Raw genomic sequence first — 22336 nt, forward strand, 5'->3', positions numbered from 1 at the left:
TAATTCACTTTCACAATATCTCTGCGAGATAAAAAAAAATATTTTCCCCTCTGTTAGAAACAATGGGAGCACAGACTGAGGCCAAGACTTTGACAAGCATTCACCCGTTTTGCTCCCCTGGTGACGTTCCTGGAGTCACACCGTTCTACGCGTGACATGCGGCCCACGTTAGTGCATCGATGCAACAAAACCCCCAATTCTTGAGCAGTATTTTCCTACTAGGAGCTGGTCCCTTTCCAGCGCTAGGTCTCACCTGCCTGGATCCCTCCAAGCCACCCCCAGACCTCCGAGGTCTGTAAGCAATATGCATAATCTCCGTGTCTTGTGATTTAATGGACTAAAAAGTATTAAAACTGCAAATATGCTGCACGTAAAAATTTCATCCGAGGCATTAACAGAAAACTTCTAGCCTGAGCAACACCTTTCCAAAGCACCAAGCATGGCTTTTTGTAACACGCCTGTTGATTACCTTGATCTGGGCTCCTCTGAGGAGCATCCACCTGTTTCACAGACCAGTGGTTTCCTCCAACTGCTTTTTGCCTTCACATTTATTAGTGAGACTTGTGGCAATTTCAGGTTCTGCTGTGGACTTGAGAGATGTAAATTGCAGGAAAATGAGGGTGGGGGTAAAAGGAAGTCCAACACAGTGGCTCTTCAAGCACTACACACAAAAACTATGTTCAGAAGAAAATAGACTTTTCCACACATTTTCAAATGGCCAGTTTCTGTAAATCAGTGTGAACGCATCCTTGAACAGCCCCTGAATCTGTTGCCACTCTTAAGGCTCAATATGAATTAAGTGACTTAACCTGTGAGCCAGACAGAAATAGACTGTTTACAAAAGTTCCTCCAATGAAAATCAGAAGAATTGCCCAATTTATCACTCAGCACTTTTACTGATTTAATACAGAAACACAGTTAGAATCTTGGAGTCCATCTACATCCTAGACTTGTGATTACATTTTCCAAATTAATACCAAAACTACTCTGATCTCGGTCTGATCTCCCAGACCTGGGAGACTGCAACCTGTGCAAAGCAACTTGTGTTAGCCATCTATACTCCCAGGAACACCAGAACTGACTGATGGTGTCTAGATGCTTAGATAAGAAAGGATACAAACTGCAAAATATTATTATTATGAAAGTCTTGTTTCAAAACAAAACAGTCAATTTCTTGTGGAATGAAATCTAAAATACAGCTGAACATCATTTTTCAAGTCAACATTGATCATAATGTTAGCTGTAAAAGCTTGATGAAGTGCCTGCAGGAGCTAGGGCCTGATAAAAATGCAGCTTCATCTACCATGTACTATAGGAACACGTACAGGACATGTGGAGAAACACTGCGCCTCCTCCCTTTGCCAGATGTGGCCACATCTGCATGCATGTACAGTGTGCTGCAGCACAGCATCAGGCAGCAGTTGCTTAGCAACTGGGGGGGGCTGCTCCCCTGGGTACCAGGCTCTGCCGAAAGCCCCCCAGCTGCCCAGCCGCTCCCCTGTTTCCCATCGCTCACCAGACACAGCATGGGTAACTCGGCACGCCAGCCTGGCTTCCCAGACTGCAGGGAGCTTTGGGGCTTGTTCCCGGGGAGGGGAAGGGATTCGTTTCCTCTCCTGCCGCCTGGTTCCCAGCTCCCTCAGCCACCCCCAGCAGCTGACGTGGGCCAGGCTGGCGGCAGAGGGGATGCGCTGGGCAGTGCCGAGGGGGATAACGAAACAGCCAGGAATCCCACCGGCACCGTGAAGCCTGTCCTGCCGGAGAAGGAAAAGGAGGCCTGCTTCTGCCTCCTGGTCAGCATGCACTGAAACCAGTTCTGCCGTGTGCCAGAAGAGCTGTAACCAACAGGACGGTGACAGCAGCAGAGGAACAGAAAACACAGCAAGATATGCCCCAGCGATACCGGCACCGCCACTGCAGCGGCTTGCTGTCTCGGAGGCCAAGGGATAGAGCTGGGTTTCCAAATCACATCACGGTTATTACTGCAGTTAAGTAGCACACGTCATGGGTGCAGCGCTTCACAGTTGAAAAACAGAATCAAAAATGCCTATTGCTGATAATCTGTTATTTGTATGGGCGGTTTACAGTACAGGTTTGATTAAATACCACTGTATACAGCTGCACATTTCCACAGAGACTGTTTCCCCAACACCTCTGCACAGCACCAAGCTACAAACAGAACTCCTCCTCTCCTCCTTTACATCCCTCTAAATTAACAGTATTGAGGGGGAAAAAAGATGCTGCTGCTGGGTGGGGAAGGGGGCAGAAAAGTGCCCTGCTTGACCTTTGGGGTCCGTATCCATTCCTGTGCATGGCCTTCAGGCAGCAGGCACGTTAGAAAGAGTAAGTGGATGGAGTTACATTACTGTTATGACTCCAGTGGTAATTTCTTGCCTTTTCATTATTTAATCGAGGCATGCTGCATTTTCTAGTGAATCTGTTATTTGTCATGTAGACCATCCTTTTAACGTATGTAAGTTAACACCTCAGTCAGCACTGAAATTTATCCCGTTTGACATGTCTATATGTTAGCGGGCACCTCAATTCACAGCCTTTCAAGTGCTCCTCTTGTACATACTTGAAAGAGTTTCTTTCAAAGGCTAAAGGCAAAGAAACAGAAGCCTTCGGATGGCCAGAGATACCGTGATGATACCGACCACAAGAGTACTATCTATGAGAATACCAGATCATTTTATGAACCAGTTAACTCAGACACGTTAAATTACTGCCATTGACAAATCCTTGTTACAATGCAACATTTGACACTCAAGTGATGTACATATTACTGAACACTGAGCTCACGATACTAGCAGAACACTTAATTTTTTGAAAGTGAATGCAACTCAGTGGTAAAAGCATCCATAAAGGCCTCTAGTAAAGCAGTGTTTCAACCTTTCAGAACTGATCTACAGCACGCATCTGCTCTGTCAGAGCCAGTTGGATCCGACTTCTGCAAAAGACTGATAGGTCAGCTGGAGAGCAATCAGAAGTTTGCTGGAAGAAATTCCCAAGCAGAAATAAGAGCTATCACAAATGTCTTTTTCACACCTAAGGAAGGCAGAGCAGAGTTCAGCTCATCTGAAATCTAAAATTTCCAGCCTTCACCTCTAATAAATCAAGGAATGAATGCTACTGTTGCTCGTAGCTTTCCTGTGATTCACTGAAGCTGCAGGAGTAAAGGCAGACAACAATATTTAAGTGCCAGTCACAGAAAGATTTGGCATTATTTTTTTTGTTAATATCTGCTGCAGAATCAGAGTCCAATGCAGGCGGTACTGCACCGAATGGCAATTAGCCAAAACCAAAACTCCATCAAAACATAACTGCATCCGTGCATACTAGCACCGGGGTATCATGGAACATGATCTAACAAGCTAACATCCACCACTTAAGCTTTGGGTAAAGTTTGCTACATTGCATTATAAATTAAATTTATCAGAGCTGCTATGAGAGCAATTATCATAAAAAAACCTGAAGAGGCAGACTTGCTTTAAAAACCATTAAGGTTTGCAACTCTATGTTTCTAAGGTATGCCTTAATTTTAAAATAAACACTTTGAAAATATATTTTGCCCACAAGAATGTTGTGACTAGATTGATCTAACCAAACCTTGATATATGCTACACTCTCCAAAAGCCATGAATCATCATTTAATACCATAAGCAGTTTATTAATTCATGCACAGCTATCTGAAGAACTTATAATGCTAGAACTATCAATCCCCAAGATCGATACAGGAAGCTCTTTCACATTTAGTAAGCAAGGGAAAAAAAGTCAGGTATCTCTAGTTAGAGCTATCCAGTGTTCTGTGTTTTAAGAATTAGTTTCTATCCCTCTCTCCTTTCCTGAAATAGGCTGCTTGACATTTAAAAATAGACCTATTCTTCATTTTAAAATGCATTTCCGTGACTCAGAAATTAAAGTGGAAAAGGCTTATTAACTCATCTAACCAAACTTCTTTGTAATAAAAGTCTACCCTTTATTTTGCTTTGTTCAGACAAGAGTCAGGCAATGACTAGCACCAGTTTCTCCCAGAATTTACACCTCAAAGCACTGTATCCCCAACATCCAAAAAAGAAAAGCTTTTTGTGTTCAGAGCCACCTCACTATAAGCTACTTAGCTTGCAAATGATGCCAAATTTGTGAAGAATTTATCTGCGTTTACTCTCTCCTTTAAAGTCCATGCCTTCAGACACTAACTCTGTACTAAACCCAGCTATTTCTACCAATATGTTGGCACAAGGCACTAAAAATGTAAAGCCAACTAAGAAAAAAAAAGACCCTAAAAGAATATGGGCATAAACTCAATATCCAAATACCATAAGACAATTCTAGGTGCTATTATGCATTGGAAGCTCACAGAAGAAGTGCAAAGTCCTCCTCTCAGTCTTTTTCCACATTCTTTCCCCAAAGCACAGCCCATAACCTACAGATAAAAACAAATCTGAGAACTTTGGTTCCAACCTCACAGGTTTCTGCTTGCCTTGACAGTCAGACATGGCATCTCCTCCCTCTAACCCCCCTGGACCACCCCCCCAGGTGACGGCAAGCATCTCCTCGCTAGCTGCTGCACGACCTTGTCACAGCTAATTAGTAGACTAACCCGACTATATTTATTCTGTTTGCAGATGGTGGGTGCTCTCCCACATACCAGTGAAATTAAAAGTAACAAGTACTTGAGTGGTATTGACAACTCTGACAGATACCACCCAGGACGAGTCTTCTCGCTCTTCAAACCAGAAGGAAATGCTGGAGCAAGCCCGGCAGCAACACAGCGACCAGGGGAAAAGCTATGGGACAAGCATCCGAGGAAGAACACAGCCCAAGCAGCTGCAGCCATGTACCAAGGATTTCCCCACGAACAAATGTGTGGCTTGCCAGCACAGATGCCACATGCCCCATGGAGACCTAGAACCAGCTGCCCAGCCATCCCAGCCGTGCCGATGCACTCCTTACCAACATTACACTAACACCAACAAAGAACTAAACACTCACATTGCACCAATCCCGCTGATCAAGCGGACAAAGATATTTGTGCGTGAAGATAATACTACAAACCCAAAACTTTAAACAGCTGGAACCAGAGCGTCACCAAAGACATAACCACTGCCTTCTGTAAGACAGTCCAGCACAAGTTCCGTTCGTAGGAGCGACTCCTTACTACTCTGCACCGCCAGAAATCGCCTGGACGTGGGCCTGCCTGCATGCAGGTCAAGGCTCAGCACCGTGCAGTCCTAGTGCAGAAGGGTCAGAGCACAGCGCACAGCAGTAGTCCCTGAAGATCAGTTGAGCAAAGAGCGACCGTAAGGCATGCCTGCTCACATGGGCTGGGAGGGCATGCTCGCCAAGGAATGCCAGCAGTAATGGAAAACGTCTACTTTTGAGAAGAGAAGGACCTGTTGATTCTTTTTTTCTACATACCAAGGCCACAGGAACTCATTTATAACGGTGGGAAATCAGAACTCCCTCACTTCTGCCAATCCAACAGAACAGTCTTGAATAAAAGCAAAAAGTTTGTGAATGCTAAAAAGGCTATTTCTGACAACCCATAACTTGTCACGTCATACTTACTCTAACTTAAGACCGATCATCACAAAAGTAGTAGAATATGCACTGTCCACTTTTTTTTAAAGTCATCTCAAAGTTTTTGAGGAAAGCAGGTTTGTTAGAGTGCACAGCTGTTGCTGTACTGGATTTAAAAAAAACAAACCCTGTTTTCCTACCTTCATAGAAGTGATGTATAGGCAAATGGAACTCTGTTCTCCCATATTTTCAGGACAATTATTCTCTTGAATTCACCCGCTACTTTACAAAACCCACTACAACTGTCTCTTACATAGAAAAAAAATATTAGAAGGTTTCTTATTTCCAAATGATCCTGCTTTTCTTCTTTGGCCTTAATTTTTCTGTCACCTGACAGGGAGGTTAGGTAGCTCACCACTGTATTTTGCCTCAACCCAAAACAACTGCACTTAACATTACAAGGACAGTAACACAGCCCGATTCTGCACATTCCCAAATACAAACTGGTCGCAAGCTTTTGCTACGGCTGATAAGGAATGTGTTTACAACTTATCCTCCACTAGGAATAGGGTTCTTGGGGGTACGGATGGTGGGACCAGATAGGTCACCTCTCTGCGTCATGAAGATTACAGAAGAATCATCGCATTTTCCAGGGTAGGCGGGAAGCAGGTGCTAACAGACACAAATCCCAGAACCACGTAGGCTTACATCCTCCCCTTCAGTCTTCATTTCTGCATGAAAGGCATAGTTGTTTACACTCGTATTTTCTTACAGCTCATCCGCAGTCAGACAGGAGCGCGGGAGTCTGGCTTCCCACCCTGTTCCACCAGCATCAGCATCTCCCGATAGTGCACACTCGTCTTCGGGAACTTGCAAACACTAATCACTCGTGTATGAGCACAGAGACAGGGAGATACAGCACATGCCTTGTTTCTTTGAATGATGCTTCAGTGAAGAAAGCACTTCTAAGCCTCAATAAAAAATAACTCCAGGGGAATCTAAATTTATGCCGTATTACACTGTTTAATGCCATCCAAACCCACTCTTTATAAACAACAAGAATCCTAAAGCATTTGTAGTAACGAGTCTCACTAAAGATTATCTAATGATAAAGTACCACTTTTCAAGTTGTATCTTTTTTTTTTAACCGTCCTCATTAGCAGCCTTAGCACCGCTGCACGGTTTTACTGATGAACGCAGAACATCAAGATCACCGGTAATCAACCAAGGGCACAGCAGAGGAAAATTAAAGAAAGACTACTTGAAAAAAACAATACGAGCTTTAAGGCCTCATCTCTTTCCTCAGAGCCCAGTAGCCATCAGCCAGTTAAAGTAATCTTTGGCTCTTGTTTTACCTCTGCGTAATTCTGAGCATGCCTTAATCCCTCCTTAACCTTTTACTATTTCCAGTCACCCAGGAGCATCCAAACAAATATTCAGCCCATTCTCATTTTGCAACAAAGTAGAATTAACGTGAGCTCTAGCAGCTCTTTTTTTTTTCTTTACTATTTCAGATCGATAAAATCTCTTATCAAAAGCTGCAAAATAAACTTCATTTTCTGTTCGCTCGGAAGAAGTTTTTAGCCCATTCTCGGGAAAACAGCCGGCATCCTAACTTTGTAACGTTCCGAAGGAAAAAAAAAAAAAAAAAAAAACACCAAAAAAACCTGGCTTCCAAAGAGCCGTGCCAAACCTCATCGACACCGGGCTTTGGCTGCCGACAGCCACACGAAGCAAAGACAAGCGGCTGGCAAAACCCCGAGCCGAGCCGTGCCGTTCCGCACTGCCGGGAGCCAGCCCGGAGACCTACGGCCGCAACCGGCAGCCCCAGACGCCGTTCCAGCTCTCCCGTAAATACGCTTCCAGTGCCACTCGCATCTTTTCTCGCAACCTCTAAAAGCGGGGACAGCATCAGTTCATCAGGGAGAAAACTGCAAGCCAGGACTCGGATTTAATCAGTTTGTCGCACGTCGCCGTTTAGAGCCGGTGCTTCAGGTCAGGCTTATCCCCGCTTAAAAAGGTCTCTACCCCGTAAAAACCTGTCTGGCATTAGCGGGGAAGGCGGCGCGGATGGGATAAGGACGGCTTTATCCGTGAAACGCCTCACGGCGCTCCGCATCCCCGGTTCCAGCGGCAGCACCCCGGCCCCGGCAACCCCCGGTCCTCCCCCCGGCCCCGGGATGGCGGCTCGCCCGCGGACCCTCCGCCAACGCCGCGCACTGAAAGTTGACAAACGAGCCGGGGGTGAGGTGAAGGAGGGGGGCGACCCCCGCTCCTTGCGGGCACCGCGCTCGGGTCGGCGGCGCCGGGACCCGTCCCGCCCCACCGGGGCCCCACCGGCCGGACCCCCGCCCCGCTTACCTGCGGTGGGACGCCCGGCCCCGCGCTCAGCAGCGCCGCCGCCCGTCCGGGGCAGAGCGCGACACCGCTGCCCTCCTCCTCCTCATGGCCGCCGAGGCGAGGCGAAGCGAGGCGGGACAGCGGCCCCAGAGCTGGGCTCGGCTCCGCGCCGCTGCCTCGCCAGGTCGGTGGCCGCGCGTCGTCAGCCGCCGCCTCTCCTCCGCCGCGCCGCCCAATGGCTGCGGCAGCGCAGGCAGCGCCCGGCTCCCGCGATACTTGGGGTCGGCCCGGCGGAGCGGGGACGCGGCGAGGTGGGTGTCCCCGCAGCGGGCGCGGAGCCGTCTCGGCCGGGTGGGGAAGGAGGGAGAGGCGGGCAGGTGTGGGAAGGCGGCTCCTCCTTACAAATAGCGGCTGCCGGGAGGGGGCGGGAGGCGGCGGCCCGGCGGGCGGGGGAGGTGGCGGGAAGGGGCGCTGAGGGGAGCGGGCGGTGCCGCCAGGTCTCCGCCGTGAAGCGATCTCGCCACGGGCGGCCCTCCCTCCCGTTTCGGGTGGGATCCTGGAGAAAATGAACGCCCTCCCGCAGGGCAGCACGGCCGGTCTCTAACCAGCTGCCGGAGCCGGGCGGCGGCTCCCCCCGGCAGGCTGCCGCTGTGGGGGCGGGAGGGAGGGGAGCGCCGGTCTCCGCCGTGCCCACCCCAGGCCGTCCGGCCCCCTCAGCTGTGCGCGCTGGTAGCCGGGCGGTCACCGGCGGATGGAAGCGCGGAGAAAACGGGGCAAACCCCACGAGAATAGAGGCGATCCCTCAATTGTATGAACGTCATGAAATGCGATTGTAGTCAGGTCAGTCACCAGGTAAGGCGAGGGCAGAAAGCCGTGGAGCCAGGCAGTTGGGGCAACTCCAGTGAGCTCTTGGTCGGGTCCGGGTCCTGGGCGAGGGGCAGCTGTCCGAAGCTGAGGTACCAGGTCACCGGTTCGGCACGTTGTTACAGGTGACAATTGTTAATGCTTTCTCCATTTCCCAGGTTCCCCCGTTACTCCAGGAGTGCCCAGGCACCCAGCCACCCTTACCCTCTGGCCCTGGTCGCAGGAGAACCTATGGTAAGTTATGGTTACGTGTCGAATGTCAACATGTTGTATTTCTCCATTCAAAAAAAAAAAAGATAAAAAATCCATGAATCGTTGTTGAAACATGTGCCCCAAACCAGATGTATTTCACCATTCTTCAGGTAAAATTCAGAGGAGGCTTCTGCCACCCCACCCAAAGATTCTTTACATCCTAGCAGGGGAGTGCTCCCATGCACGTACAGTTAGGATGTTTTATAAGTCATTGCCCACAGATCTTAGAGGCCCTACCTCTTGTATCACAAGTGGCAGTATGTTTTCAGCATTGGCTGAAATTTCATTACATTTGTGAGGGAAACCTCACTCATTAGAAAAGGAAAGCAAAACAAAAAAGCTATTTGTCCTGTTTATGTGACCAGCCAGGTAAGGATCACATAGACCGTAACTTTTTTCTCAATGGGTAGCAGATAAAAGGTCTGGGAAGTTTTGCATTTTGCTCTAGCAGGTGGATGTCAGTGCACTCCTTTCCCCTCTTCCAGACTCTGCGTGACCAGACTTGGCAACGCTGACACAAAGTGAAAAAGTCCTGACTTAGAACATTTTATTGTCAGTTGAATAATACCTTTTTTGACACTGAAAACTAACTGCATAAACTAGCTGCTTTGATATAAGGATGAGAAATCTCTTGGCACTTTGTATTTCTTGTTCCCCTTGCAAAACAGTTAATAAAAGCAGGATGTTCTAAGATAACATTGAAATAAATGATTTGATGGCCTTTGTTTCTCTTCTCAAAACATACCAAAGGATCACTCAGAATTTTTTAACACCTCTTCAGGGTACAAGGTCTGTTCAGCATATGTATTATATAGCCTTTAAAGAAAGTATTAAATGATTCCTATTAAATGATTTCCAGTGCAAGACTGGAAATCCACAGTTGTGTGGTTCTCTGAGGATGAGCAGCTCAATTTCTCTGCATTGCAGCTTTTTATCTCTAACCTCGCACGGGCGTTGTAAGCATTAATTGGTTCCTCTAAAGTATGTTAAGATGCAGAAATGGATGTTGCTTGTGTAAGTGCAAAGTAGTCTTTCTCTGTTCATTTTTAATATTAATAGTAGGATGTTAGTTCACATTTTCCTACTTGGAGCAATCATGGTAGAAGAAAATAACAATCCACGGAGTTTGGCACCCTTAAAACCATCCTTTCCCTCAAAAGTAATGAATGCAAAAGGAACAGCAAAATTCAGTGCCTGCATTATTCAGTCAGCCCCAAGGCCATGTTAGATTCTGGGCAATGCCACCTGTTTGAAAGAGCAGTGTAAAAATACTTCAGAGCAGATTTGTCTCCTGGAAGGACTTTTTTTTGCCACCAGACTAGTAACCATGCACTGTCACAGAGCAGAAGCGATCACTTCTCTGTATAGTTTTCCTTTTAGGTCATACAATAGACAACTGCTATCTTTATTCATGAAAATAACAAACCTGAAAATGTTACTAGGATACTTACTTTCAACAAGCTCCTGACAGTGAACTGCACAGATTTTTAAAGTAGTGTATAAAAGGTCAGTTTCTGTGTCAAATTATTTTCTACTTCATTTTTCCCTAGTTGTTCAGAACTAGATTCTTCTGTAATAGCGGTTATTTCCTGTGTGCATACCAAGACCTTCTGTCTTTGGCATTGTCTTTGTCCCACTGTTAAGGACGTTGATGATTCTCAGTTCCAGATGATTTCAGTACAAGTGGGGTGTATTGAGGAACCCTGTGTCAGTCATGTTAGTGGTTCTGCAGTAACCTATCCGGTCTGTCTGATACTATTTTCTGCTTATCTTTTTATATATTATGCCCAAATGATACACAAGGCCAAGGAAAGACTTTTCTCCAAACTTAGGTTATATGGCATTACATAGTATTAGTGTCCCTTTTAGAATAATGTATTCCTGACAATTTAAGAATGCAAAATAAAGCCACAGAGGTACAGGAATGACTAAAACGTGCAAGGGTAGATATACATACTTGAAATATATGGCTTGTGTAACAGTGTGGTGTTTGCACCAAAGCATCTGTTTTATAATTTACCATGGGTGGGCCGCGTGCTGGTAACCATGACGAAAGGAATCCCATTTTTCAGGAAAAAAAATCTGTAATACCTATGGTGTGATGGTAAAGGGCACGTAAGAGAAGAATGGACATACTTGATTGAATCAGAGGCAGTGATCTGGAGTGGGTGTTTGGAAATCAGTATAAGTAGCAGCAAAAATATCGAATAATTCTCTCAGCAATCTGTGTTTCCAGCAATTAGCAGTGTGGTGTTTCCAGTGGGGAGGGTGGGTGGGGGCTGCGTTCAGACTATCACATTTAACATCTATTTATAGATCTTCTATGAATTTCTCATAACATCTATTTTAATCTGTTTTGACTTTCGGTTTCAACAACAGCTTGAGCCATAGAGTTCCAAGATTAATTATGCATTTTGTATAAAAGTACCTCAACTTCACCTCATTAGCCGTAATGCTGCTTGATATTCTTACTGGTGGTCTTCCATTCACGAATTCTGAGACCCGGTGGCCAATCACTGTTAATATACCTCTTATGACATCTGTGATTTCACAGACTTCAGTCTTGCTTCTCCCTTAGCCTTTAACAGGCAGAAGAAAAGCCGAGGTCACTTCAGTTTCCCCTGTACAAACGCCACTCCACACCTCCATCATCCTCATCTTTCTCTATGCTTTTTTGTGGGCTTTTTTCTACTAGAGCTTTTGTTTTTCCCTCCCAGAGAAAATAGGAATATAGACCGTCCTTTTGCTTTCCAGATACATAAGCAGTATCACAGCCAGACTGGTTATCAGTAGGTTGATTGTGTGACCTGCATAAGTTCATGTCTGCAAAGCTTTTACAGGCCGGAATTGGATAGAGCTGAAATAAAACCAGCGCTTTTTCTTGGCAAGTACTTCTAAATATTGTGTTGCATTATTTAAAATGTATATAGTGTTGTGCCAAAAATGTTTTCCTAGCTCTACTGGAATATCTACCGTGACCTTCTAACCAATCTGTCATGCCAGAAGGTAACCTTTTTTTTTTTTCTGGCAGGTGAGGTTGGAGAAAAGAATTTATGTATATTTATTTCCTAGAACAGATCCTTTGACTTGTGTATGATCTTATGCAGAAAGGAAAACAACACTGAAGGAAGAAGCCAATTTTTTCCATCTGAACTTTACATCAATAATTACACAACATGTAGAACTCTTTCCTACCGCCTAATAGAAATAAAGTGGGCTGATAGATAACAGACAGACAGTTATTGCATGTATACTGCCTTTCAGTGTAATTCATTTATTATTTTTTAGGTAATAGCAGCCTATACTGTTCTACTTACTCAATTTTATTGCTTTTGCTTTATTACTTTTTCAAATGCAGAACCACAGGTAAACCAAATGTAACTATTCATCAAACCCATGAAGTATCATTTACAACATTAAAGCAATCACAGCTAATGCATCAGTTAATCCCATACCTCCTCTGACGGAGACATCCTGTATGACTACACAGCCTGGTTTTACCATCTGAAAAGAAATTGGATAACCTTTGAGATAAATTTTCCTGCCCTGTATGAGAAGGTTGAAATACCCTTGCATTTAAATACTCCCTCTATGTCTTGAACACAAATCTTAGAGCTTTTTTAAAGCAGGGTATGACACTTAGTCCACTCATCTGATATAGTAGGTGTGTGTAATGATAAATTACATACATTTGGCAGTAGTTCAGTTACTTCAGACTTTAGTTTCTTCAGGACTCTTAGACAAATGTCATCTGGGCTTTGTGATTTAATTTCCTTTTTTCCTGCACATCTCAGTAACTGCCTGTGTCTTGCCTTCCTTATTTATAAAGGGTATACCTCGGGCTGCTTCTTGCTAGTCCTGTCTTTGCAGAATCCTTTCCCTCTGCTTCTGTTATCTTAATTAAAGAATAGATTATGTTTCTCTGGTAATGGAAGTGAAGTAAGGGCATTAGCATTAATACTGCTCCATGTTTTGCTTCTTATTTAGATGCACCAGTCTGCTTCAAATTTAAAAAGATGAGTAAGATCAGTAAAACATACATAGAACTGAGTCTAAACCTTTACACTGGATTTGAGTCTCCTCCCACAGCTATGGACCCGGAAAGAATCTCAAACCTCAGGGAGCTCTGTTTCAGGTCCAGTGAGAAGCCGATGTTGAACACCCTGAGGTCTGTATTTACTTGGTGAACCAGCCTGTCTTGGAGATGGTACAGAGAGTTTCTTCTCGTGGTTCCCTGAATGTAACAGCCTGCTGTTTGACTATGTGCGTACTGGAATTGGCACTCAAATCTCTGCTCAGTACTGGTTACTGACGGTGAAAATAATATTCCGGAATTGTTTCCCATTTGAAGGTGGGTATTATCAAAAGGACATGGGCACTTTTGGATGCAGAGCGCTTACGATGCAAGAAAATATTTGGAAAAATCCTTTTTGCTCCGAATGCAAAACACTGTTATCCAGATGCATCTATATTTGGCATTACCAGAGAATTAATTTTGTCATCAACCTATTTCTTCATATTTGATAAAATTTCATTTCAGAAATAAAGGATTTATAGCTTACTTTCCCTCAATGCACATTATCATTTATATAACTGACAGCTTCAGTTGTTAAAAGCAGTACATGAGGTTTTTTCCAATAAAGGGCTCACATCTTTCTGACATTTATTACAAGTTTATTACTTCTATACCCTTCTCAGTGAAGCTGTTTCATTCATTGTGGGAGTGTCTGAAGTACAGATTTTTCATTACCTGTGACTTACCATTAATTTTAGGCCAGAAGTGGTTTCATTTTGACTGGTTGTTAAAAACAGGAAGGGCATAAAAACACATGAAGTCAATTAAGCTAAGAAAACTCATTTGCGATGGAAGGGGAAAGTTAAGGTACTTTTTTCCCCAGGTGATACGTCTTCCTTCTCAGAGTAGAGAGAAGGTGGGTTAGTCACTCTCTTGATTTACTTTAGAATAAAAATCACCGCCTAGAAGATTGAGTGAACGGGTTATGTGATAGAGTTTTTTGACTTCTGTATCACCATTGTGGTGATTATATTAAGACAATAGAGTCCTTAATGGAGTGCTTAATTGAGAAGCATCCTTTGTCCCAGATAGATAGTAAATCAAATTCTAAAGGACATTTCTCTATCTGCACACGGATGGTAAAATCAACTGTGTATTCACCTGTGGAGGAAGAGGCCATCCCATGCCAGTTGGTCTCAGCACCAGAGAGTGGTCAAGTTTAATGTACTAATGCAGATGGAGCCTTAAGGAGCCTTCCTCCAAGTCCTACGTTCATGGTAAAGATCCTCAAAAATCAGTATACGTAACTGCTTCTGTTGGGGGACCACAGTTGCAATCCTAGCCCCTTACAGCACGGAGCTGAGCTAGTTTAATAAATTTTCCTTTATGCAGGACAGGATCTGGTCCTCTGTCTAGAAATGCATCAAATTTCCATATTTGCAACATTTGCTTTGGATTCTCAATAATGTTTGAGGTGCCAGAGAAAGATCTGCCACCTCACCAAACCTCAGTAACAATTTTGATGGTGTCTACTCTAATAGAATTTCTCTAGCTTGTTCTTAGTAAAACCTGTATGATAAATGAAGACATAATTTCAGTAAAACTCAATTTGCTTTGTCAATACAATTTATATTTCCCCTTCAAATGATCTCCTTTTTTAAAATTAAAACTTCTGTTACTAGCGTTATCCTATCAATTATTTTGGGGTTTTTTTTCCCTTAATCTCTGCTTCCAATCTCCATCTGCATGAAAGGCAAATTGTACTTCAAAATCTTATGTTGAAACAATGCTTTATGAATATTGGAAGTCATGTAGCTTTCTTATTAGAAATAAAAAGTGTCTTGAATTCACACCATAAAACTGCCTTTGGGATTTCAGCACGTGTTCTCTTAGAAACCTCAGAGACGTTGATCAGAGACATTACTGTCTTTTTGGTCTCAACTCAGAGGAAAAATAATGTGTTACAAACTCAGTTAGGGTTCTTGAAAAATAAAGTAAAACCGTTAGAAATGGCAGTCTTTAATAGAAAACACAAAATGACAACAGGAGTGTGATCTAGCTACGTGCGGGTCATGCTTGAAACAACTCATAAGCCACAAGAGAAATAATTCACACCGGGAAAAGGGAGCTTGGCAAACCCAGGCACATCTGAGTTACTCCCTTGGCAGTGAATGAGGAAGTTTATCTTCCTTGGAGACGGCAGTGGCCTAATGTAGTCATCTGTATTATTTTTCTTATTTTTGTTTCATGTCTGTAATTGCATAGCTGTATCTCGGAAGTAAAATGAGCATTCTTTTTCAAATCAAGATCACCCTTCCTTTAACCGTGAACCAAACGATACTCTAAATGCACTTGCTGCTGAGGAGAAAAAGGGTATTAATGGGCAGGTGAATGCTAGATTATAACTGGGCGATGTTTTGGGCTGGTGCTGCCTAGAAGGTGCCCTTTTGCCTGGTCTAGTAGACTTTTTCTGAGCATCTTTTTTCAGTTGGACTTTGCACAATACTCGGAGGACGTGGTTGCCGGCTGCCTCCTTTCAACCCAGCGGGGCAGTGCATAAATTATTTATCAAGGGTGTGGAAGACCTGTAAATAATTATCAGCTCTGCTCAAGGAGGCCTGAATTGCTATGCCTGGTCTCCCAGGTGTGAGCTGCATGCAGACGCTCTGCCGGTGAGCAAGGTCTATGGGGCGTTTCAGAGCTGAGCTTTTTCAGCCGTCCCTGCTTGTGCAGCTCCACGTTGTAGGAATTGGTCTATTCCCAGCCTCAGGAGGAGGCAGGTTAGCTCTGTGCTGCAGGCGGAGGGACACAAGGGTCGAGAAACCCCACTTCTGCATGCTGCCGTTGCACGTGGTGTGCTGCAGCACGGATTTGGCCAGCGAGAGGGTGGCAGTCTCTGTGCTGCATCCCCCCCGTGTCCCCGGACGTGCCAGCAATGGACAGTAATTTCATACCACTTCCAGTGAGCCAAGTCCCTGCTCTGAAGGCTATTTAACAGGAGAAAATTAAACATTGATTGGAGGCAGGCTTAGGACCCAACTATCCACATCACCCTACCTTCTTTCTGGCCCAGTTAATACTTAATGATTCTGTACAAAGTGATACGGCTTTAATAGGATGGACGGAGAGAAATTTCCTTCCTGCCTCGTTAGGCAGCAGTCTCCCCAGCTCTCCCAGGAAATGGGAGCTGCTGGTTGAAGTTCTCTTAGGCACGGGAGGAAATTAAATCCAAGTCCTCGCATCCTGCGTGGGCACTGCGGCCGCTGAACCGGGACTATGCCAGAGGCCCCGGTGGTACCTCCTCTCCCTGCCAAAGGCGCACCACCAAATACTTCATGAAACTCGCAGCAAATTCTCCGCTGTGTCGTGTATAAGCATGTTAGTATGTGCTAAACATTGCATTCTTAATTTCTAGACTAATATTCATGGAGTGTGTTTTGAGAGAGCTACAGCAATATTTTAATCAGAATTATTCACCTGAAGTAGCTGTTAGATATTTATGGCATTAATTCAGGCTTAATGGCTTTCTGCCTAGGGAAATCTTTCATTTTAATAACACATAGATCACATCCAACGGTGACCTCATTCATATTTGGAAAACAGATATTCTACATACAGTGTTTTCTAGGGGTTAGTCTTACTTCTGTCGGTAACTACTGCCACATTTTAAATGAGATATCACATTTTCATATGTATAATAGCAGCCAACAATCTTTTTGGCTCAAAAATAAACTGTGAATGTTCTCACACATAAATGAACAGTCATTACCCGTTGTGGTGTAAATGCCGTGTCTCACAACACACTTGCGTTTAGTCCATTTAAATGCAGAGGGGTTTGGCCTTGGTACCTACAACAATAACAGAAATACTACTTGTAAAGAAATAAAACGTGCTATTAAAGGAGAAACTAGTTTTCCCTTTGTACGTACTTTTTCCAAATGTTTTCCTGAGGCATTACCCAAACGTCATTTGTATTGCTTGCAGAATTTCCCGTGCTAAGAAATGCATTAATTTGGTTTAATTTTGCAAGGCATTCTATGAATCCATCTGAAACCATGCAGTTCATTGAAATCTTTCTTGTGGTGGGAAGATGCCACCCACACCTTGGGAGAGCATCTGCTGTGTTGTAGTCAGCCTCCAAGTAACATTCAAACCTGGAAGTGGCTTAATTGCCTCCTTCAGTGCTGCTGTCAACATTTCATGCCTGCCAGCACGTACTAGGTTGGTCTCAACCATTAACTTTTTCCTACCTCGGCTGAGGTTTGTAACTCCACCCAAAGAAATGGTATAGCTTTCTCCTGCTTTTCTGCGTGCACTGAAAAGTACAATGTGTTTATGTGTAGGTTCACTCATGCTGAGCAGCAGGTAGCTAAGAATGAGTTAAATTTCAAGTATAGTGGCGTACTGTGGGTTAAAATAAATCTTGAGTCTGCATAATAAAAGGATTAAAAAAAAGTTGAGTTCTGTGACAGTGCTAATTTGTGAACAGCTGCACAATTCTAAGCTTATTTATTTCAGACTTTCCAATAGAATTATGAGTGCTCTAGTGGCTGAGAGGGAAAAACCTTTCTAATTAAGTTCTTACAAACAGGGTGCATTATTTACAACTAAGAATCAGTTAGTTTCAGATTTTTTCTTCCTATTCATCAATTAATTAAAGTCAGAGAACAGTTTCAACATACTCCCATCATCTGAAATTGTTCTATTTTTTATGTCAACATAAAGCAGCATATAAATTGTTTACAAACTTCTCCTTGTTAGGAATACTTCAGAGAATTTGAAACCCCAGATTGAATACTTGCTCTATCCATAGAAGTATACCTCGGGTTCTTCTAACCGCTCCCAATTTACATTCTTAAAATGCTACAGACACAGCATGTAGGGTTGGCGCCAGGCTGTGTTCAGCTGGCACCTCCAAACACCAGCAAAAGCTACTGTAATTCCAGGGAACGCGTTCGGAGAGAAGCTAGCTGTGCCGGCATGGAGTCAGGCCAAACTCAGTGGGTTTCTTGGGTTTTGTGGTGTAGAGGGCTTTGTGGAACGGTGCCACTCCTCTGCTCGCTCGCCTCCTCCGGTTAGGTTTTTGTGCTGCTGGAGTCTTACTCTCGAAATCTGAGGCCCTTCTGGGGTTTTTATTCCAGTTGTTCCTTCCTTTGAAGGTGAATCTTTCTGTTTTTCACTGACATTGCAGAATCTCAAGGTGTTTTTTTCTTTTCTCTGGTATCAGCCCCGTCAATATTTTCCTTCCTGCAGTCATTAGACTCCCACTACAGCCAATTAGTCCTGGCCGTGTTCTTTTGGGTGATCAGTTCTGATTGGAAAGAATGTTGTTTGCATCTGAACTCAAAATATGATTTCCTACCGCAAAGCTGTAATGTCGTTCATTCATCTTTAATGCTTTTGGTCAATTTGTCTTTTTTTTGGGAGGCAGCATAGACATTTATACATGAAGAAGCAAAATAACCCAATCTGATCACATTACTCTGTGCTTACCAAAATGAAAATGCTAGTAGAGGAAATGCTCTCAAATGTCTCTGAATATGTCACAGGTAATTTAATATTTCATTTCCCATAATTTTTGCAAGCCTTTTGCATCATATGCGTCCTGTTGTCAAATTCCTTCGTCTCTCCCCAGCTGCTCTGCCAATTAGAAGAACACTGCATGTTATGACAGAAATTTAGGAAGACGTCTTCCACAAATATCATTCCTTATTTGATTTTTGAGATTAGCATTTCACACCATGTCCTTATAAACTTACTTTCTCTTTTCCCAGTCCTTGAAGGCTATTGACATTTTCTCTCTTTTTTCTCAATATTCCTTTTTTTTTTTTTTTCATTTTGTAAAGGGAAAATATTAATATGATTTGTGGTACCTCTGATTTCCCTATTTCATATCTCTGAAAAATAATTATCTCTTGGAAAATGTATTGATTTGAAAGAAAATTATTCCAGTCCTCTTTGAATTTCATCGTGGTGTTTTCTTTTACTGACTGACTTAAAGATTTTTTTTTAGCTTGCACACGAAAGTAGATAATTTGTTAAAATACAACACCGTAGTCGTACCGATCAAGTTTCTCTCTTTGTCTTCTTTTGTCTCCCAAGTATATCCTCTCTTATGTCTGCACAGTTTGACAACTGTATTTAAAATTTATTTCTGCTTTTCTTTTTTTTATTCTATGACTGCATGATTTCAACACAAATAAATCCTAATTCGACCTCTGGTTAAACTCATCTTCTGATTGACAGGAGAAGGTCTTCAGGTAGCAAGGGTACCTGAGGAAACTCGTAACACACTGACTGTGTTAGGATTCTTAACCGCTACGCTCAGGAAGTTTGTGATGCTATCCACAATAAATTCTTTCCTTTCTCTAACTTTCCCATTATATGCTTCTGAGTTTCAATCGAAATTTTGTTTTCATTCTGTTTGCTCATATGCACACCTATTGTAAAGTAAAATTTCTTTTCCCTTTTCTTGACTCGGGCTGGTGAAGTCCATTTTTCTCCTGACCTGCTTACCCTTGTACTTTCTTGTGCAGAAAAGAGACTCTGTCACGTGGCTGAGAACAGCATTTAGATATGAGTGTCCAGAGGAAGCACCTCGTAGGCAGCATACCATCTGCACGTAGGAAAATGCAAGCTGATATTTCACTGATTGAATTTCATTTACAAAAAATTATTTGTTCACCCAAATATCTGGAGCAATCTTCAGATCATCACCCTCACAAACGATTTTGCTGAGCCATTTGTGACAATTAATGTTAAAGATAAATATTACAAGAATAATTTTAAAATGTGTACTTTTAGTTTTAAATTTCCACCCAGGAATAAGATATTTTTCTTAACTGAAGACGGGAGGAGTTACAGAGGTGTGCCAGTCATGGACAGTGTTTTAGTAAAAGACTAATTAAAGACTCAATATGCCAGTTTTAGCTATTTAATATATAACTATGTTTCCAATACTATACTGATTTTGTAATGGATTTTCACATCTTAAGAATGTCTATTTAGCAGGAGACAAAAAAGCAACTGATTTATTTGTGGAAAGAAGCTACGATGTCTTTATTGAGTCTAGTGTAGAGTTTTAGTAGGATAGCAGTTAACTTGCCAGTTTTGTTTCTGAAACTTTTCCAAGTGTTTAATGTTTACACAATAGACCTCAGTAAACCAAAACATTTTATTACAAACCAACAAATCATTAAGAAATACTCAAAGCAGCAGGAGGATGAACAATTCCTTTTTTTCTGTATGCTTTACAACAGGACGGAACTACAGAGGTTAGAGGTTATCATGCCAACAGCACGAGAGATGTGGCACAGATATTTTTTTCTTTCAAAGCTGCATAAGTAATAAACTCTGGTGGTTAAAGTGTAGGATGTAACAGATGAGCTAAGAGAGAATGCAAAGATCAGACAGTCAAAGATATAAAAACTAATTATCTCAGAAGCAGGCAAGTTGCAAGAGAGCGAGGGGATAGGCTTAGCCACAAGGGTATAAAGAAAGTAATTTTGTAGGATAAAGACGCTCTTGAAAAGCTCAAGTATTTATCTGTACAGGTTTTTATTATAGAAGAAACTGGAGAAATATCTTTTCTTTAAACGTAACAAAGATAGACTATCACAGTCAGAGAAGCATCAAAAGTGAAAAAGCAGAGGTCAGCTCAACTGGCCAAATTAAAGTGCTACGTAACTCCATGGCCAAATAAGACTTTGCTAAGAGATCTGCAAGCACCTAGGGAATTACAGATAGAAAAGTGGGTAATAAAACCTGAAATATTAATTAAAGATAATGCTGTAAAACAGCTACGCTTTATACTTGAAAGCCGCTGCCCATATCACCTTGTTCACATCAAATACTTCTCACATGAAAACTTTTCTCACACATCAGCAAAACAGGTGCTAGTAAAGAATATCCAGATTAGCTTGGGTTTTTCAGGAGACAGCAAAATTCTTCAAAAGCATCCAAGAGACTAATCAAAGGGATAAAGACTGCCTCAGAGGGAAAGAGTAAGAGATCTTTAGGTATTTAAGTAAGCAAAGCAATTTAGCAGAATGGCAGACCAAATTCAGTTGGTAAATGCAACATGTTCTGAAAAGTGTAGCCTGGACATCAATGAATCCTTAAGTATTATTCTCAGAAAAAAGACCTGGATGCCATTGTGCTCCGGTCTCTGATATACTCCAACTAATACTCAGTATTACTGTGACACACAATATTAAATCTTTAAAAATACAACAGAGTGAGCAGAATGGTCGGGGGTAGAGAGCACAACTAGAAAGAAAACCGGCACATGCAGACACAGTGAACTCTTCAGCCTAGAGCCCACGTCATCTGCAAGGAGGCGTGTTCAAAATACATCTATAGCAAAGCAGAGACAGGCAGGGATCTTCCCGTGGTACTTGTGCTGGTTTCATCTCTTAAAGAAGGCCCAAAGACATTTTGAAAAAAGGAACGTTAGGTGAAAGCTGTGTCGCAAAACTGCGTGAAATGAACGTGAGTGAATGAGCACGTGTTTAACCTCTTCCACCAACACTCATTTAAAATACCACATTTGAAGTGGTCGGATAATACAAATCAAAAGTAAGTGTTGTCCAAATCTTGGATCATGCTTCAAAAACTGGTGTTACTAAGGACTGATTAGTAATTAGCTAGGCTTGTCTCCAGCTATAAACAAACTCTTCACTTTTGTTGCTTTCCTTGATATAAACATCAACTCAGTAGAAACTGTAGCATACCCAAAGCTCAGTTAAGATCATCATCTACAAACCAAACGAGAGTTTGTTTCCTTCATCTGCATACTGAGGGTAACATTCATCTATTCCGTTGAACAATTAAAGCTTAGGAGGATGCGATTATCAAGCGTGGTACAGAGATTGTCTAAGGTTGTAGAGAACGTGAGCAAAGCCTAGGAAGAAGATTTACAGAAAGGATACTGGATGAGCACCGAGTTTACATTCTTGGTTTACCCTTCATCTCGTGAAAGGTTGATAGCTCCCAAATTGGTTGGCATTCGAGTGACGGACTTAACGGCCATCTGTTTAGGGACTCACTATTTACTTATCTCAACTTATCTCAGCTATATGGATGTATGCCAGAAACAAAAAGGTTTGCGATTAACTTATAAGAGAAGCAGAGGGTTTTTTAGCTATACAGTATTCAATTTAAAGGTCTTTCCAATAACCTTTTCACATGAGAGAATAAAATCAAGCAAGTCCATCTCTTCAGCAAGGATGTGGCACGTATGTTTTAGGTTAAAACGTATCTTTGGACGTGGATGATGCGCGTTACAATCCCTGATTGTAATACGCCTCCAAATCGCCAGTAATACCAATCCCTAAGTTGCAC

At 42.9% G+C, this 22336-nt stretch overlaps 2 protein-coding genes across 2 annotated transcripts in view; one reads left to right on the forward strand and one right to left on the reverse strand.

Moving 5' to 3' along the window:
* GALNT13 (polypeptide N-acetylgalactosaminyltransferase 13) overlaps positions 1 to 8695 on the reverse strand; it is a 136209-nt gene extending 127514 nt beyond the window's left edge. The window contains exon 1 of the mRNA XM_054829171.1: positions 7885 to 8695. The gene's annotated coding sequence lies outside the window, so the exon portion shown is untranslated. The remainder of the gene's footprint in view (positions 1 to 7884) is intronic.
* LOC129207837 (uncharacterized) overlaps positions 8099 to 22336 on the forward strand; it is a 32659-nt gene continuing 18421 nt past the window's right edge. Inside the window, exons 1-2 of the mRNA XM_054829376.1 lie at positions 8099 to 8174; positions 8886 to 8961. Coding sequence (XP_054685351.1) covers positions 8099 to 8174; positions 8886 to 8961 — 152 coding nt within the window. The remainder of the gene's footprint in view (positions 8175 to 8885; positions 8962 to 22336) is intronic.

The sequence above is a fragment of the Grus americana genome, chromosome 6 (assembly GCF_028858705.1).
Source record: "Grus americana isolate bGruAme1 chromosome 6, bGruAme1.mat, whole genome shotgun sequence".
NCBI classification, from domain to species: domain Eukaryota; kingdom Metazoa; phylum Chordata; class Aves; order Gruiformes; family Gruidae; genus Grus; species Grus americana.